The sequence below is a fragment of the Hippocampus comes genome, unplaced genomic scaffold, assembly GCF_001891065.2.
Source record: "Hippocampus comes isolate QL1 unplaced genomic scaffold, H_comes_QL1_v1.1 scaffold194, whole genome shotgun sequence".
Lineage (NCBI taxonomy): Eukaryota > Metazoa > Chordata > Actinopteri > Syngnathiformes > Syngnathidae > Hippocampus > Hippocampus comes.
Genome location: NW_017805828.1, coordinates 260,944 through 281,239, shown reverse-complemented (window position 1 = coordinate 281,239; position 20,296 = coordinate 260,944). Strand labels below are relative to the sequence as shown.

The 20,296-nt window shown below is 44.3% G+C and overlaps 1 protein-coding gene across 1 annotated transcript; it reads right to left on the bottom strand.

The window, feature by feature from the left end:
- Positions 1–645: 645 nt before the first annotated feature.
- Positions 646–11,728, bottom strand: bcl9l (bcl9 like). The gene is given in 9 exon segments (XM_019887304.1): positions 646–3,397; positions 4,308–4,562; positions 4,685–7,031; positions 7,288–7,372; positions 7,453–7,651; positions 8,401–8,557; positions 10,463–10,618; positions 10,620–10,735; positions 11,679–11,728. Coding segments are annotated over 8 exon segments (4,407 nt in total). The 5' UTR covers positions 10,659–10,735; positions 11,679–11,728; the 3' UTR covers positions 646–2,228.
- Between the last annotated feature and the right edge of the window lie 8,568 nt (positions 11,729–20,296).

Below are 20,296 nucleotides of genomic sequence, written 5' to 3'. Positions count from 1 at the left end.
CGCATTCACAAAAGCCGCAGCTGTAACAAATCGCTTTCCAGAACATTTAACATTTAATTTAAATCGATAACTTCTTACTTCACATTAACATTAATCTTTCAAAAGCTACGTATATGACATTCAAGATGCCCCCATTAAAGTTCACGAGTTTGCACTTGTCACAAGACACCTGAGTAGGTACCCTAGCCCAGTGTTTCCCTAACATTCAACCAAGGCACACTTTAAATTTAAAAAAATATCATAAGATTTATTTTTTTAACTACTTTTGTGGATACTGTATTACAATTATGTAACTTCTGCTATCTCGGGGAAGAGCATATCATTGTTTCAGCCTGTCACTCTGAGAGACAGAGAGAGAGAGAAATCGCAAATGTTCATTTGTCATTGAAATTAAAAATATGTTTATTATAGGTTTTCCAAACAAGCAGTTCAGAGTATTAGAAAGTCGATATGATGCAGTGTAATAATGCTATTGTTAAATGAATAGCTCTCTGATAGTGTCACTTAAAATCTGCGTTCTTAGTCTTTTCTTTTTTTTTTTTTTTAATCCAACTCGTAGACTGGATGTCATTTGAATTTGCAGGGTTACATTTGTTTCAAACTGTTCATTCTTTAGATGTTGGCCAGAAGAGTCTCCACACCAAAGGTTATTAAGGCTTTCATTTATTTGACTGCAACCGTGTTTCATTGTCTGTTTATCAAACAGTAACCTCCATCCCAAGTAAAACCCACCATAGAGATTCTCACTCTTCCATTTCTTTTAGACTTCCATTAAAACACAGTTATATATAACGAGAGTGCAAACAATCACAAATTGCATCTTATATACAGCAGGTATATATTATTTCATCTCTCATACACACACACACACACACACACACACACACACACACACACACTTAACTATCATGTGATTTCCGACAAACAAGCACATCTCAGAAATGTACAAACTTTACAGGGTTTTTTTCCTTTTTTATATAAGAAATGCTCTTCAAATTTTTATATCGAACCGTTTTACAGTGCTCCTAAATATTTCAATGTACAAATCAGTAGCAAAGCATGTTACTGATATCTGTAATTTCTCTTCTCCCACCCCAAAAGAAAGACAAGCGCGATTAAAAAAAATAAAAAATGCATAGGCACGCTAATCCGTGCAAAATTTGTTCTATTCATTTTCAAATGGCAATCCAAAACATCTAAAACAATGATTTATTTAATTTTTAATGTAACACAAAAAAGGGCAAAAATATATGATTGTTCATACTTAAATGTGAGCGGACGGTTAAATATAGAAAAATTGAAAAACAGGCCACAGGACTGAGTATGATTAAAATACCGTATTTTCCACACTAAAGGCACACCCAAAAGCATTCAATTTTCTCAGGCCGACAGTGCAATACATTGTCTTGCATTGTATTGTATTGTATTCCTTTAGCCTAGCACCACCTAGTGGATGCACAGCGAAACCGCAGCCACCGTTGCAGCTTCTATTCCATGCGCCTTATAATGCGGTGTGCCCTATATATGAAAACAGTTTTAAAATGGGCCATTCATTGAAGGTGCACTTTATAATCCAAAGCGTTTTATAGTGCAGAAAATACGGTCCTAAATTGGTTTAATTTGCGTGAAATGGAAATGTGGTAACAAGCACGACTTAGAAAAGATACATTGGCTTGTTTCTTGTTTCTTCACAAGATGTCCAGACCATTATCTGTTGCCCATATTATAACATGGGACAATTATGTGATGTATTGTATGTGAAGGCTTAAAAATAGAAATTTGTTATCAAGGAAGTTGGAGCGCTACACTTTAGTGAACGACAGAGGAGCAAAGTTTTGCCTGGGATGTTAGTGGAAGTTATGGAGAGTGTTCGCCGCAAGTTCATGTACATGCACATTTTCAGAGCATTTTTCCGAAATGAATCCTCAGTTAGCCAATTATTTTTAAAGGTAATGTTGTAAGATGAAACCACAAGTGTTTTGGGATCATGGAATGTCGTATGTTTCCAGTTTAAACAGTCATTTTTGGCAACTCAAAAACTTTTAGGGGGAATCAATTACTTGCGTTTTCATTTTTTCTGTTACACAAAAAAAAAAAAAACAACTAAAACAATGAGTACTTTTCTTGTTGTTCAATGTTCGACTGCCAATTAAAGCGGAAGGAACGAATGATTCATGGATTCCAATGGCAACATAATTGAGACACTTGTCCAGGCCGCGTTGGGTGGATCAAAAAGGCATGTTGGCCATACCGCCAGGACCGTAACCAATGGGGCTGTCCAGAGACATCCCCCGCTGTCTGAAGGACTGCGGTCCCATCATTCCAGTCTGTGCGTGGGATGGGGCCATCAAGGCACCCTGAGGGGACATTAAAGCACTCTGGGGGCCAAAGGGGTCTCCCGGGATGGGCATGTTGCGCTGCTTAGCCTGCATCATCATCACGTTTTGCCGCGCCATCAAATTGTGCTGGTGCTGTTGAGGTGACATCATTCCCGGGTAGGCACCGGAGGGATGGTGAAGAAAACTGTTGGCCATCATGGCTTGCTGTTGCTGGGGAACCATGCCTGTCCTTCCCAATATGTGTCCCGGGGGGCACATGGGGCCGATGCCTGCGCCGGACACCATTCCCCTGGTGTCCCCTTGGAGGACGGCCATGTTTTGGCTGAGTCCGCCCTGCCCCTGGTGAGGCGTCAGCTGCTGCTCGGCCATCATGTTCTGTAAATTGGCCAAGTGGGGGTTGGATGACGAGATGTGTGGAGGACCAGAGGAAGACAAGTGTTTGAGGAGCTGCTGGGAAGGTGGCGGCTGTGATCCGGGCCCCTGGTTTGGATTCTGGTGCGGTTCGCTCTTCGGGAAATATTGCAGAGTGCTGCTGGGCTTATCAGAGGGAATGATGCGGGACAGGTCGAACTCAGGAATCCCAGAGTGGGTAGGTCGGATGACTTCGCTTAGATCCGGGCCGTCGCCCATGGGAAGAGGTGGAAAGGACTCTGAGGGATGAGGGTGGCGTTGGTGGGAGTCTTTAGCAATCAGGTGCAGCTGCTGAGATGGGAGAATATCCTCGCCGGACTGAGGGAAGTTCTGTGACATTCTGCTGATGGGTGAGCGTATATGGACGTGAGACGACGGCTGTAAACGGGGGAAAGCCGCCATCTGGTTTTGAGAGATCGGTGAAACATTGCAAGGACCAAGGTCATCACTTCCTCCGACCATCATGGTGGAACTCATAACAGGAAGGCCCAGTGGGTTTGGAGAAGACAGCACTGGTTCTGAGGCATCGTGGGATAGCTGCTGCTGACCTTGACTTGGGATTCCCACGGGGCTTTGAGAGTCACTTTGGGCACCAATGGAACTCTGGGAGACCAGCATCTGGGATGGAGGCGGGTTCCCCATGTTTCCTGTTGGTGAAGCAAAATCAGCATCTTACGATGAGACTGTTCATAGTTGAAAGGGTTAGGATTACCAAAATAACCCTACCCAAGAGTAGTTAGGTAAACTTTAACCAGAAGCCTTTTCATATTTTAAAGCAATGTGAACACTAAACCTACCCCTTTGTTCCTAACCTGTTATTTCTAATCTTAAACACCATTGTTTACTCCTAACGGCGACAATTTACTTTGAACCCTAAACTTTTAAACCCTTTTTGCGCTGACTCATTCAGTGTTAAGGGGTCGTGTGGCAGAGCAGAAAGGCAACGGCACCCCAGTACCAGCATGCCCATATTTGGAAGTGTTGACGTGGCGCCCTACCAAGAAGTAAACACGGAGACTTCTGCTGCTGGTGTAGAGAGAAGTAGAACGAACCTTGATAAGATGTAGCTTTCAGTGTGGCTTGCTCATTTTAGAGAGGACGAGGAGGCGGAAGAGGAGATGAGCAGCAATGGTCAAATTAAAAAAACATTCACACTCACATTCATTGGAGTCTTCAATTAATCTACCACGCATATTTCTCCCAACCCCAATTCCGAACCCTATCCTCGTACTCCTAATCCTAACCCTTTACACATAACCTGAACCTTGAAAAAATAACTAACCCTTTACTCCTAACCATCTGCCCTTACTCCCAAGTTTAACCCCTTACGACCTAAACCCTAAACCTAACTTTGAATTTTGAACCTTTGCCTGTCATCCCCTAAATCTAAACTGAACCTAAACCCAAACTTTGACCAATATTTGTCTGGAATTTAAGTTCCATTTTTGTGGTCGAATTCCACATTTTGACCACTGAATTGTTCAAGTTCCAAGAGTCAAACCTAGTACTTGAAAATGTAATCCCTGTGTGTTTGTTTTTTTTTTTTTGCGTTCATACCTCCCATGCTGACACCGGACAGAAGAGGTCGGTCGGGCAGCATCTCGTCATCAGAAGTTGCTATTGTTTTGATTGCGTCGTGATAAAGGGGAGTGGAACTGGGCAGGGCATACTTGGACATCTGAGACATGATCAGCGACAAAGGATTCTGTGTTTTGGGGGTATCAGGCGACGTTGCAAATGTCATACTAGGATTCATCGAGCCTGCTTGGCTACTTGGGGTGGAGTTGGAACTTCTGGGGTGCAGTGAACGCCCTGCAAAAAAAAGACATCAAAATAAATGTCACCAAAAGTATCAGGACAAATTACGAATTCAGGTGATGTGTGTGATTTATTTATTGTTTCGTGTGTGAAAAACATCATGTTTGTGAATGCACCTGTCTCACAATGACCTCCTCCGTTGCCTGCAACCCTCACACCTGTTAGACCACCTGGACTTGAAGGATCTGTTTTCGGAGACATCCACGCGGGAGAGCCGATAGCCATAGCCGGGGACTTAAGTCGTCCAGGTGAGATAGATGGGGAGTGCAACTCAGGATTTGAAGACCCCATTATCTGGGGCGATTTCATGGAAGAAGAGCAAGGTGTCCCTGCACCAGAAGCAGGGGGAAGAGGGGGGTGAGGCCCTGCGGGGGCGATAATTGAGGGTGACTTCTGGCCTGGAGCAGATGGAGAGGGAAGATGAGCTGGTGGCTCTCGATGAAGGGATGGTGAATTGAGCTGGTGTGGATGCTGGACCGCAGGAGTCGTCAGTGGGTGAACATTAACCGAAAGGTCGGTAGGATGCCGAGGACCAGGACCCAGTCCTCTGAGCTCTCCAGTGATTGGCATATGACTGAGCCTTGACGTACCTCCCATCGAATTACGAGCCTCCTGCTCAGGCCCAAACATCTCGGGACCAGGCTGTTGAGGATATGGCCCTTCACCCGGTCCACCGGAGAAAGGGCTAGGCGTTGGAAAACGAAAGGGTCCATCAGGTCCTGAAACCATTCCCATATTTCTTCTTTCATTTTGTGACGCTCGTATTCTCGCAATCTCCGCAGGGCTGAAGAACTCACTCAGAGGCCCCGCACTTCCTGGGCCCCTTCTGAGCTTTTGCGACAGAGTCATATGCTGCTGCTGAATATTCATCTGTGGGTTCATGTTTATTGAAAGGTTGCTCCCCAAAGGGGTGTCTATTAAGTCTCTAATCTGAGGCCCTCCTCCAGGGGAGCCCATCATATCCCGTGAACCAGGAAAGTCCATAGGATCCCCTTGATTGGAAGGTGGACCCCTGCCCATACCTAAATTGGAGATGTCTGGACCCCCAGGATTTCCCATAATTCTTGATCCCATATTGCCCTGTTGCTGCTGTGCAATAATCCGGTCAAGTTCAAACCTAGGAAGACCCTGCATCTGCCGCTTCTCCGCCAGGCGAAATAATTCCTCACGGGTTAACAGTTCTGGGTCATCCTGCAAGTGTTGAGGAGGGTAGCAACCGTGGAATGAACCTCCGCCGTCCATGTTGCTGGGCATATTATCAAGCCAAATCCCTGGTCTAGTAGGCCTTTGGGGTCCGAGAGCATCGACAGATAACATCCCCCCTGGACTGCCAGGAAACCCTGCTCCACCTGGAGGCCCTCTCTGCATATGTGCTAGGAACTTTGGACGTCCAGGACCTTCTTGGTGCATGCCCGCCATTCGTACATTTCCAGGCAAGCCGCCTCCCATCATATTTCCAGAAGCCCACTGGTGATCTCCAGGCTTGCTGTGATACGGGGGAGGGGGTCCCCTGATCATCATGGGACCTCCATGCAAGCCCATTTCAGTCATCATCCTAAAGTGTTGGGGATTTTGCATTTCCTGTTGCCGCCGTTTCTCGTGGTAGTACTCCTCTTGGAGTTTCCGCCACGCGATTTGTTCTTGGGTCAGCCCCTCCGGTCCAAGTAAGGGGCCCATGTCCAAGCCAGGGGAAGAGAGCTGATGATGAGGGTGCTGCGGTAGATTATGGTGAGGGTCCATTTCGGGGCTGTGCGTGGCAGTGCTGAGCGATTGTGTTTGTGACATTATGGACTGTAATGGTTCTTCAAATTTCTTCAGAGAGGCCAACGCTGACAGCGCCATGCTACCGCTGCTGCAATCTCCAGTGTTTGTACCGTTGTCGCCGTCCTCGAGAATAGCGCCTTGATCGCTACCATTGTTGTTCATGACGTTGGAAGCGTTGTTTGTAAGGTTACTGTTGGAACCCCCCGTGTCGCCATGAGGGCTCCCTCTCGCTCCAGTGCGTAGAAATAGTCTCTCGATGTCCCTCAGAGTCTGCAAAGAACGTTCTCTGTGTTCCAGCTGCTCCTTGGAAAGACCGCCTGCATTCCCAGGGCCGCTTCTATGTCCCGTGACGCTCTGTAAATGCGCAGACAGGATGGAAGGACTCCCCGATGGAGACAGACTAGCAATGGGAAGACCCTCATCATGTGCAGTTCCTGAGACAGGGTCTAAAGGGGTGCCTCTGCCATCTCCCTCTGGTCTATGGGAGAGAATCGAGTTACTAATGGAGAGGCCGCCATGTCTGGTCCGAGGGGAACCATTGTCAGTGTGGTCCCCTGACGTCGCCGTTTCTGCTGCAAGTGAGGAGATGCCGCCTCCTGCTGAGTTGGGTCGCGGGGTTCCACTTTTGGATATGGGGGTGCCTGCGGGCGGAGAGGCACTGGAGTTCACCTTCTCTGTGTTACTCGCCAATGCGGGGCCCTATGTCCAACAAAAATAAATAACAATTTACTGATGATTGTCACCTCAAATACAGGACGTTTTATGAGGTTTTACAAGACTGCGACCCAAAAGGTTGCATCGGCAACTTTCTTTTCAGCATGTGTTAAAAAAGCATTTCATCTGGTCGTGTGTGTGCGAGTGCAAATGTTTAAATACTTTGTCCAACACAGGCACTGTATTTGACATTGTGGTTGAAATTACAACTGTACGTCTGATTTATTTGTCGTCGACTGACCTGCTCTAACTTGGTTCGTGGAACATTTTGCTGGTGAAACTGAAGAATGGAATCCATCTTTCCCTTCATTACTGCCTCTGCAGCACTGTCGAAGCAAAATGTTAAAGAATGAATCTGAATTTTCGTGCTTAAAGTTGTCTTTTACGTCTGTGAATGGTGGCTTACCTGTTGGCCATGCTGGTGGTGAAGACATACAACAACTGCTTCGAGGACTGAAGTGCAAGTGGTCCTGGCTTCAGTCCAGGTCCAGGTCCAGGTCCAGGTCCAGGTCCAGGTCCACAAGCCATTGCAGGCCCAGACCCAGCGGCCCCCGCAGGAGGATGATCAGGTTGCCCCTGCCTGGGTCCTGGCAGTACTCGCTCCCCTTCAAGGAAAGAAACATTTTGAAGCAATATCCTCACATTGCAAAATACACTGGTATCAAGCACATGATAGAAACACTAGAGGGAGTTAAACCACACAAAAAATCAACTCAAGGAGAAGGGCATCCACAAACAAAAAATGAAAAAAAAACATGTTTCAAAAACTAATTTTGAGGATTTTTTTTTTTTTTTGCATGGGGCTCGGAATGGACTGCACCACTGCAGTCACAAAAACAAGCTAACTAAATTTAAAATGACGCTTCTAAATGATGATTTTTTTTTCATTGAGGAAGTAAAATCCAAAAATACCTAGCCCTACGTGAAAAAGGAATTGCCCTCTCAACCACTTCTGTGAAGGCTCACCACCGTTCCCAGTTTTCTGCGTTTGTGCTGAATGGCCCTAAGCATGGTTCCCCAGAGTCCAAAAGCCTCGGAAATGGCCTGCCAACCTTTTCCAGACATTGTGATTCTTGTGTTCTTGAATTCCTTTGGATTGGCCATGTTTATTTTCGAGCTCTTGTAGCCAACTTCATGTTGTCTGAAAGGTACTAATTCAGGGATTCCTGAAATGAAAACACCAAGCCTTGGTGCTGCCAGTGAAACTGAACTCAGCTCATTCAAAGTTGGATTTGCTTGGTTTGTGTTTGTGACACGTGAGAACTGGCAGAGAAAAAAACTGAACTCAGAAAGGGGGCTCATACTGTACTTTTTCACAGCACTGCAAATGAAATATTGGTGATTTCTGACTCACGTTGCGTCGTCGAATGTGGCTTGTCTTCGTCGTCCTCCGTATCAGGTCCGGAGCACCACTCATCTCCACTGTATGGCTGCTTCTTCTCCAGGACGCAACGGCGCTTACTGCGCGTCACACCCTCTTCAACATGCAAACAGAAAAAGCTGTGAGAATACTGTCCTCAAACTTTTTCGGTCCGAGGAACTCTGACGGGGAAGATATTTTTCCAAGGGCCCCTCAAAATAGCCAGTTAAATGTAACTACTGTGTACAAAGTGTACCACTTTAAATACTCAAGGAAATTAAAAAGTTGTCAATTTTCCTAAAAAGGAAAAAAAGTTAAAACACTTTTTTAGGGGACAAAAGCCCCACAATCTTCTGATTTCAGGACAGTATCTCGCAACTGTGGGGCAGAGATTCGAACCACGAGGTTCACAGTATTAAATGTATGAGAGTTAATGAAACATCACATTGCAGTGATATTACAGTCTGACTCCGCAAACAATATTTCTGTTGCCTTCATATTTACGAGTCTTCAAAGGGTGAGGAGTTTTTTTTGATTTTAGTTTTATCATACTACGCTCACCGTTTACTTAGAATTGTGTGAATTTGAGGAGTGTTAAAACGCAGGATTAATACACACAAAAGACAGCAGAGGGAGCCCCTGCCAACTAAACGCCAGCGATGGCTTGCCTTCCTGCTCATGTTATGTTGCCAAGGGCGACGAGATTCTTTTCGCAATAAAGTCAGTCATTGAGCCAATTTGTTTGCCTTGGTCACTGGCCTTGTCTTGCTTTTTGCAGCATAGTGATGTGCAGCTCAGAGGAAAGCAGGCTTGACCTTCATTTCATTTTCACAGTCTTTGATACAGCTACAAAAATCACGGGCAGTGGTAGAGACAATGAAAGAGCAAGTTCATGGTTGGTATTTTCTTCAATTTGTCATCAATTCATGCTTGAGTTCATGACGCCATAAGCAAATAATGTTGCGTTTTTTTCCCCTTACATTCTATTTGTCAGGACTGTACATTGTTATAAAGTACGACATGATAGAGCGTTTACATATTTTGGGGAGGTTCATTTAAATGCGAAAAGATTTGAGGTGTGAGTGTTTTTCTTGAAGAGCATGGTCCGGGAATGACTTGAGCTCGGGAAACTCCTAACTCAAGACACCTCTGTATGAGCGACGCTCCGGCTCACCCCGTGACGCTACTGGGCGAAAGCGGTACCGAAAATGGATGATCTTATTTGAAGCATTTTACTGTTGGACACGAGTTACATGTGACCCCAGCGACAAGTACACGAAACACTCATCTTTTTCAACCGGGAGAACTCACACAGCCTCATGACCTTGTGAGAAAGGACACAACGCCTTTCATGTCAAACACGTCATTGCCGCTATCAGAAGCCTTGGGGGAGTGGAGGGAGGAAATTCTGCCGCTTCGCTGAAAGGTCGGGGCATTTTCTGTGCTATTACGCTCACTTCCTGCCGTGGAGGAGGTGAAGAAGGCATGTCGTCTACGTTTTTTTGCTTGATTAAAACGGATAGTGAAGGCAAAACGGTGAACTTTGGCACTCTTGAGGGGGATTTTTTTTTTCAGAATTTCAAACGGTTCATGTGTTATTAACACTTGACATTTATTTGTCACAACTTGGTGTGCGGGTATTATGTAAATTAACTTGAATGTGGTGTTCCACGGCTCGCTCGCAATGTTTAAAATGTTTTTTAACAATGATAATAAAACAAACAAAAAAAGAATTTAAAATGATTATAAAAACATCATTAAAAAAATATTTTTCTTTATAATTACAAAAAATTATAAGCCAATCACGCTAACGACGACGCTACGGAAAAAGGACGAGAGGACCGTCTTCACGCACGCTGCGGTAAGTTCAACTTTTGAAGTGCATTTGAAACGCAAGTGAAAAGTAGCTTCATTTGTTATGAAATAGCCGTGACGTCATCTTTGTGTTGACCAGCTCGTTTGACTTTTTCATGTTAGCAACACTTTTGAAAGAATGATTGAAGACATTTGAATGCCAACGGAGGCCTTTAAGAATGTTGACAGATGTGCAGGATACCCACATCAGGAAGAGGAAGATGATGAAGAGGATGAGCAAATAGAGATTGAGGAAGAGGAACGTCAGGTGTCGCGACTGCTGCTGCTGCTGCTGCTGCGGCTGCGGCTGAGCCTGCAGGTTTACGCCGGCCATTTGAGATCGTCCGTCACCGGTAACCTTGCTTGCCATGATTGGCCAGCTTATTGTCCGTGTGCATTTGATTGGCAGCTGAGTGAGGCTGAGGAGAGGTGTGGAGAAGACGTCAGCCGGAGGTCACATTGCGATCAGGCAACACTAGTGGAGAAACAACATTTGGAAAAGGGAAAAAAAAAAAAAGTCATTATTTTAGACTTCAATCATAGCGCGCGGAGGGGGGGTGAACCTTACCCCTGCCTATTCTCTTTCAAATTCGTGAAATTTTCTTGATATAATTATGTGCATGGGATCAATAAAGGTCAGGAAACACTGACTGCACGAGGCTAATGTTCTGTCCTCACTGTTAATACAAAAAAAAAAAAAAAGGATATTCCATTCCAGAGGACCCCAACAACAGACGAAGTATCAACCAAATAATTATTTCTATTTCGAGGTTTCATACATATAATACCAACATGTAATGCATTTGAGGTGCAAGTACTATTTTTGTCTGCTTGGTGTCGCAATCCTGAAGTTCTACACTGTAGTATCTATGACGTTGAATGTGTGTGGGCCCTTTGAGTAACATGGAAATCAGTGAATGAGAAGCTGGCTGGCTGTTAACTGGCTAAATTTCAGCAAGTTGAGACCATCGGCAGATCATCGAAGAATGTTTTTGCACGTTTTGCGATCTCAAGTGCACAGGGGTTTTGTGGATTTTCCCTCTATCCTAACCAGCTGATGGAGGGATTAGAACTCGTTATTACTAGCGGCGATAACCTATATTAAATTAGATAAGGATTTTTACTTCACTGTAGAAACGCAGTTGTGAAACTTCAGCCAGTTGTATTTGTGAAATTTTTCCTCCGGGCTCACACGAACGGCTATGTCAATCAGCAGTCACTTGTTGAGGAGAACGAATCAGGGCAAAATCACAATACAGTGAATAATGCGCAACATTAAGTACGATTTAAAACAAAACAAAACAAAAAAAAGGCAACAGCAATACAGGGATGATTGTACAGCTGATCCCAGGAAAGTGACCTGACAAAAAAAAATATCAAAATTGCCATTTAATTTAAAAAACAAAAAAAAAACAAACCTGTCAATTATTGTAAACACTCAGGTTGCAGATGAGGCCTTGCGGGGTCGGGGGTGTTGTAGTTCGCCGCAGTCCAAGTCGCCCGGCAGCATTCTGGGTCCACAAGATCTTTACCGCACATTCCACAACACTTTGTGTCGCGATACCTGACTCACCCGCCTCACAAAACAAGCATGCCTGACTCATGACGCGTTTTGCTTTGAGCCCATTTGAACACACGACCCACAAGAGGCAAAATGGTAGAGACGACATTTATTTGCCTCGTTCTGTCACATAGAACCCAGTGAAGGCAGGATACAGTGAACCAACTGGCAAAATCACCAACAGTGAACCCCAATTTATTGTGGGCGACACATTCCAGACGTGCACATGGTAAAAACAAGTTGAAATGATACATCTCAACCGAGAGATGAAAATGTAAGGGGGGAGCAGGTTACCTCAAAACTGTGAAACAGATGCGCTAACCGTGTCGCTGATCCAAAATGGTGCAAACCGTTGAGCACATCCGACTTCATGTCAAGGCTGATTTCATTCTTTGACAAACAAGGTCAACCACAACCACAACCTCCAAACCAGTCACATGAACTTTTGCACACTGCAGAGTGGCATGAAAAATGAACACCATAAGCCATGAAAACCATTTTTTTTCTGCGCCGCGGACTGGTTTCATGTAAAGCAATATTTTGACAGACCGGAAAAACAAGAACAAATGGTTCAAAAACAAGTTAACTTACCATTACACTGAGTGTAGTTATTGTAATTTGTAGAAGTGGATGTTGGATTAAGTGATTATTTGCAAGTCCTGAAGGCTCATTTCACTTGCGAGTCTTTCGCTGCGTATTACGCAGAGCGGGATTTGTGTCTGAGGATCACCTGTAGCGGTAGTCCTGTATTTTAAGTAGGATTGCTGACATTGTGTTTTAAATACAACTTTCATCATTCGCCCTTTCCCAAGCTATCCAAAGACTTAAATTTGATAATAAAAATTCTTTCAGAATTGTGTTTTAAATACAACTTTCATCATTCGCCCTTCCCCAAGCTCTCCAAAGACTTAAATTTGAAAATAAAAATTCTTTTCTCTAATGCCCAATAAAATATTTTTGTTCAGTCTCTCTGTGCCACCCAGTATTAAATGGCCCCAAAACGGGAACATAATACCACCATTAGTCATTAACTAAGCAACTAAAGTCAAGAGCAGGGACACGCCTTGTACGCCGGGGCCAGGACCTTATCACTCATTAACCTAGCGGGGCTGGTCAGACGTCGCTCCTGTTGACAAATGTGACTCACTGGCTTTGTGCATCGCACGGCCGAAGGTACGAGGGGGGTCAGACTAGTCACACGATGGGCGGCCAACCTTCAAGTAGACGGCCAAGACGAGATAGGGCCTATCTGGGAGTGAATGCCGACCTGGGTGACAGCAACCAGACGCTCACTTCAAGGAGAGTCTGTCGAGGCCAACGCCATCAACAAGATGAAATATGAGCCGCTTTATTGATCCATTTTTGGTCATAAAAAGCAAAAAGAAAAAAAAGGGGAGTTTTTTTTTCTGTCTGCTCTTAAGACAGATAGCCATGGAAGGGGGTCTCGCAGAGATTGTCAAAATTGTGGCTTGTACACGGCTGTTATGGCTAACAGATACCTGCAGGTGGTGGCGTTGCATCACTTTGGATATGAGATTAGCACAGTTTTTGAGTGGACGATAAAGATTAGGGTTTGTGGTACATCACAATCATCTGAGCTTTAAATTGGCCCCGAGGTAAGGTAGTGGGGAGCACAGCAAAGCGAGCCCTTGGGAGCCCTGCAGCAAATTGTGAAAATGTGACAGTAATTGACACCCACTCAAAAAGGTTGGTAACAGCCAGAAGGTGGCACCAAAGCACTTATTTCTATTAGATAAGGCTAAGGCTAAATAAATTCTGACAATATGATAACTGTGAACAGTAATATTACGGTATCACGGTTAACTCTAAAATGGCCTTTTTGTAAATATTTGGGTGAATAGAAACAGCATTTTCCCCCGACGAACACAATCTATTCTATTGTTAGAATATTTGGTACCTTCTTCTGTTTTAATTCTTCTTAGTACAAAGTACGTCACAGTGTCCCGTCACTTGTGAGCTATTTTTAGAACAGACTCATAGGTTTCTCATGTTGCCCTTGGGGCTAACTAGTACCCACTGGTACTTATTTTTATTTTTTATTTTTTCACATTAATCATAGCAAAAAGGCATCTATCTGTGTTTACAGTGTGTCTTTCGTTTCTAAAATTCCATCGCACACCCACTTGAGTGAGATGATCCCAACTTAGTTTTTTGATCCGTTGCACAGCTGTTGCTTCCATGTTCTTAAAACATCTGGGAACAGTTATCAATGGTAAAAAAAAAAAAAATTGGCATTACTATTTAAGATAATCTAACAATGGAACATGAGTCCTGTCCATACAAAGAAAAGTTTAATATCCCCGTCAATTGAATCGGATTTCAATTCGCTGCCGGACTTCGGAAATGCACACACACCAGTCAAGCTAGTTATGCAAAGGCTGTCAAGACTAATCAGATGGACCTGGTGCACGCACACTGTTTGATTGGATGGCGTCACTTGCGCTAATCTCAAAACGAAAAATGGGAGGAGAAAAGAAAAAAAAACTGTCTTTCAACCATCATGCGAGTTCCAACTGGCGTGAATTAAACAAGCAGATCGTTTTTGCAAGACTTAATGCTGCAAAAATGTGAGGATTGCAAAATGCAATGGCTGGACTTTTGAAATACAACGAGGGCAAACAACAGAGGGCAGACCTCCGCCAAGGCCTTGGAAATCTTAAACGGAAAAATGCTATGATGACTCTTTAATTGTATACAGTAATCCCCCGCAGTCACATTTTACCATCCATGAAATCACCTCTTCACATTTTTTTCCCCTGTGAAAGCCACCCCCAGATATTCGGTGACACTTACTATGCTTTTTCAAACCCCATCAAATGCCATAGAAAGGCGACCAAAGCTCTGTCAAATTAGAAAGCATTCCTTAGTTGAACCTGGGTTATCAGTGAAGGTTATGGAGAGTCTTCGCCGGATGTGCAATTTCAATTTTTTATTATTTTTATTTTTTTCGAAATTTTAATCATTGATAATCATTTATTTTTAATCATGCGAACACATTTTGCCAGTAACTTCACTCATTATTTTGCCGAAGTACTGTTATGTCGACGGCTTAAAGATAAAGATGAATTCATCAGTTAATGCTTTCAGTTAATTCCGCTCTGTCGTTATTCAAGAAATACTGAAGCAAAAAGTATTTTAGAACAGGCAGATGCTCTGGGCCATGATTCATATTTCTGTCGTCGTAAGCGGCCATTAAGGGACCTCAAAAAAAGAAGTTGCTTTCATTATGATATATTTTATGAAATCAATTGACCACTCAATCAATGAGAGGAATGTTTTCCCTGCCAATATCAGAATTGACTTTGTCCTCCAAAAATTCCTTCTGGGTTTGCATCACCAAAAGCGGTGGTGGGGTCCCACTATATTTGGAACACCCTGATATGATTACTCGATGCGGAGACTGTCTGGAACAGTGATGCCCCAGTGCACGGAAACAAATAAACGCACTTGCTGTTGAATGACGCACAAGCGCATTCAGAGACAGTGGAGGTTTTTGTTTTTTTTCCCCAAAAAGAATCAGCCTGTTACCAAACATGGGCTCCGGGGGGGGAAAATAAGTAAGAGGCCAAAACAACATGCATGACCCTTGACGACATTAAACCACCAAGTGTTGTTTCCCCCCCACCCCCCTCCACTCAGTGGAAACTTTTGAGCCGTACTTAATCTCTGTGGTGATGTAAGTGGACAATAAAAGTACAAAAATGTTGCGGCCACAAAAGATATTCGGCTTTTGATTGATAGTCATATTTTTCACACAAAAGACGTCCACGCCAAATGTTCCTGTCCGCTTGATGATTTTTCCAGTGATTGACACGCAAGCTCTGCAGCGTTTTGCTGCTTTGACAGTGAATCAGCAACTAAGTCTGTGCCAACTTTTACTCTCTTGGAGAAGAAGCCAAAAAGATGTCAGTGAGAGGGAGCCACTATGACAAAAGGTTACATTGGGAAGTCAAAAAGATCACTGGAAAGCAGCGCGGCAATACAACCGCACAGCATCTTGAGCGTCTTTTGTCAAGATAATTTATTTATTCAGTCATCGGTGTCATTGTGTAACGTTTAAGACCGTGAGGAATTAATGTCTCGGGCAAGTTGCGACCTGCCGACAGGAAAGCGAAGGGAGAAGTAAGTGCACGCTCGCTTAATGCTCCTGCTTTTGACTCACCCCCCCCGCCGCGATAACAATACTCTAATGTCGTGAAAGGACGTCGCAGGTCTGCGGCATCGAGCCAAACGCAGCCATCCGCCTATCGCATACCCTGGACCTACTAGTCGGGCCTCCCTTTTTTGTGTTACCACGGCAACCAGCATACAAAGCCACTAACGCGAAAGCGAGTTGCCCACGTTGTTCACGCCGTCGCCGCGCGCTGCACTTTACCCCCGACAAAAGCGCAGGATGGCGGCTTCGCAGATGAAAGCGCCAGGCCGAGTAATTTGTCGAGGATGGAACTGATAAAGCGGAACGCTGTGTCATTGGGACAATGTTTATGCTCATGGCCCGCGACTCGAAGTAACCTCTCGCAACGTCCTCTGACACGCTTCGCATACGCCAGGCAGCAGCAAAACACACATTACGTCGGGAGACGACAACAAACACGTGTAACGAGAAGGGAGATGATGAGGACTCAAGTGTGGGGATGCACCTCTTGGTCGACGAATCAATTAGAGGCGAGAGGGAGCTGTCCCTCTTTTATACAAGAAATCATTCAAAACTGCTGCATCAGAGCTGTAACAGAAGATACAACCTTAACATGTTAGACGGAACTCAGTCTCATCTAGTTGGCATCCCTCAATTAGATCAAGTGAAGGGATGGCGAAGCAATATGGCCGATAATTCAAATCACAGTATAGATTGAATTACTTCTCCCCATTCACAGTGGGGCTGGACGATTATGGGGAACATTTTTTTTATTCATAAAACAATGAGTCATTCATAGAAAAAATTAGCACTTAATTTTTTACTTGATGAGGGATTTAACGCCATCTTGTGACATTTTGGCACATAAAACCAGCAAATAGGTGAGTTTTTCATGAAATAACTGAGCTTATCGGCTCCAGGGACCCCTGCGATGCTCTTCAGGATAAGCGGTGTTGAAAATGGATGGATGGATGGTTTAAGTTCCGCAGAGAAAGAGCAGTAAACACACACTTATTTTCTCGTTATCATGTGTGGGGGGGGGGGGGGTCTCCCAAACTGGTTACACGTGTCCCTGGCTACAGCCGAGCCTCTGTTCCGAAACGAGGAAGTAGCGGTTGATTTTTGCACGGCGGGTCAACGGTCACATCCTTTGAAAGGCATGCTTGGAAGTCTGCCAATTAGAGCAAGGGAATTTTGAAAATGCAGCCTCATCACCGATAGCGAGAGGGCTGATGGGAAGAAAACAAATCTCTCTCTCAGCTTCACAAACACGTTCACGATTTCAATTTTTTTTTTTTTTTTTGTGTCTGCTTTCAGGATGAACACCTCTCACTCCCATCACCACCACTAATTTGATGAGCTAGCAGCCGGCCGTCTGCTTCCACAGCTGGAGAATTTCATTTCCGTTCGGCGGCCCGCGTCGTGTGACACCACAGAGCAGATGGTCACACCGCAGCGTCGGCACAACAACAACGGCGAGACGGCGCAACTTCGGACCAGAGGAGGGCTGCGGGGGGGGGCGTGATAACATACCTGCCGGTGTCACCTGAGGCCAGTTAGGTTGCCGTGCTGGTTGCGCACACGAGTAACACGGCATGGGAACACTGAAACATTGTTTACTTTGGGATGTCGAAACCTTTTCCAGAGCGACACATACGGAAAAATAGAAGATCACATTGTGTTCATGCTTAAACCAATTCAATATGCTCTAGGTTCATGTATACTAAGAAGTTAAGCACATTTAAATAAATTACTTTTTTTTTTTTTTTTTGCATAATTTCCCCACGATGTTGAAGATCACACAAATGTAAATATCCAACAAAGATAACCCAGGTAAACATAAAATGCATATTTTAAATGATTTTATTAACGAATGAAAAAAAAAAAAGACCTACTCATATCTACCGGACTATGTGTGTGAAGCATTAGTTGTCCCCTAAAGCTAAGAACTGGTTGGGCCACCCCCACAGCGGCCATAACTGAAATCAAGCATTCTCATAACCGGCAATGAGTGTCTCCCGTTTCTGTCGTGGTATTTTGGCCCAGCCTCTCCAGCAGAATTTCTTTCGAGCAGCAACAACTGGAGAGTTTTCGTGCATGAACTGTTCTCTGCCATAGTGCTGCTTATTGAGAAGTGAGTTGAATTTGGTTCACTGCCATTTATAAATTTGGACCGGCCAGCTCGAGACAGTGTCTGTAAGGTAAGGCTTACAATCGTGGCCTGACAATCGTGGCCCATACTGGCCCAGAGGCATCGGGTCACTGTTAATATCGGAACCTGTTCAAACTTTTATGATGGAGATTATCTCTCATATGTTCTGTGGCCCAAAAAAAAAAAAAAACAAACCTTTTATTTGCAATCAAAAGTGAAAGTGGGCATTGTGGACAACCCTCATATTAGACATGGTGGTCCTTGCCTTGAGGCCTGTAAGTGTTCAGTACAGAATTGTTTTTCCGATCTACGGATGGGATTTAATTTCATCATCAATTAACTGACTGTATGTCACAAGCATTTCCTTTCAAAATCAATTGTAGACAGAAGATATGGGAAGTTGAGTCCCCCCGCTCCCCTTGTCCCCCGCCAGCACTCATGTGACCTCACTTGCATTTTTCACATGCACCGCCTGCCGTTTATACAACTGCAACCAAACAAGGTCAAATCAGACGGACTAATATCAAATATTTAGCCACTTAAAAATATTCTGTGGCTTGATTTACACTGCATGGCTCAAATTTAACAATTCTGACACAAGAAGTGAACCTCTGCGAGTTACTGATGCCGCCACAAAAAAATTGCAGACCCCAACAAATTTCAAATCTTTGACATTTCAAATGTGCCCCAAAATGTTTCGAAAATAGAACTTACAACATGAATTAAATGGTTTACAGATGATGTTAAGTGAAATTAATCCAGTAGAGACAAAATCACCTCATTGTGTTTTTTTTCTCCAGGGAAATTATCCATAGCACTACTTATTTCTAACTGAAACTCCTCAACTCACTTCCAACAACAGAAAACAATCATAAGGTGAGTGTCATTAAATAAGAGAAAATCGGTTTAATTTTTTTTCTCCGGTGTATATGATGCATTTTATTTACAATTTTTACAAGGACGTTTCATACCAGTACAAGTATTCTGAATACTCACCGGTACGCAGTAATTTTGACGTTTAAAATGTCATTCTAATGCAGATGTTGATTGGCCAAAGCGCCAAACTGTCACATTATAGCACACTCACTCGATATCATTTCTTTTCCGCCTTAGGTATCGGTGGCTTGTACCAGCAACCTCGACCAGTAAAGGATACTTTAAATTAAAGCCGTATGAGCCCTTTACGGTGTATTGCTATTCACCATCCCGAATATTTTTTTTTGTTTTACCCGGTATTAACTATTTAATGATTCTGAACTGATCTGGGGCCAAGGGACACTTAGGTGCTGTTATACTCCGTTTTTGTTGATGGTTTTTATAATTGCAACATGATAGTGGTGGTATTAAGATGTGGATTAAGTCGGGTAAGTCCCCACTGAAGGCCAAGTAGCAAATGCACCGCCCGCCTCTGGGCTGTGCAAGACAATTCGGATCAAGTTGCAAACTCTGTTAGTGGGCTAAATATAGCTAGCCGGGATATGGGAGCTACAACACGCAGTCTGTGTTCGTGTGCGTACTGTGCACTTAAAGCCGTTGCTGCAGCAGCAGCAGCAGCAGCGTTATGGCAACCATACATGCAACAGGCTGTTGCTGGCTTGTTGTCATTGTCGACTAAGTACGCACACATTCGCATGGCGGGTAAGACCGGCCAAGAAACGGAAGAGCAAACACGCCACACCGGTTCTTACTCGCCAAACTGCGTGGAATATTTTGTACAAGACACGAATTCTTTGCGCCACCAAAAAGTGAAATAAATAAAATGTCACGTCATGTCACGTTAAATTGTCACAAAATATAACAATGTGAAGGATATTATGCCAAGTCAACGTATGCCTACACCGGCTGTGAGTGAAGTGTCAGCCGCCTGTCACCTCGCACGGCTCGGCGAAGGTTCACCTCCGCTTCCGCCGGCTCCACAATTAGCCACCGACAGGAGACTACGAAACAGGGGTTATGAAGCACGGCGTGGTTAATGGCATGCGTCGAGCTAGGCGTGGAAATCGGCCGAGTGCATCTTCCGTTCCCCGAGGGGGTGTGTGAGGCATTTTTTCGAGGGACGTTGGCTGGTGGCATGGAAGCCCACTCCGGCGAGCTGGATGCGTCAGATGCTAACTTGGCTAGCATGCTATTTGACGTCTGCACTCGCTACACTAAACTTTTTTTCTTA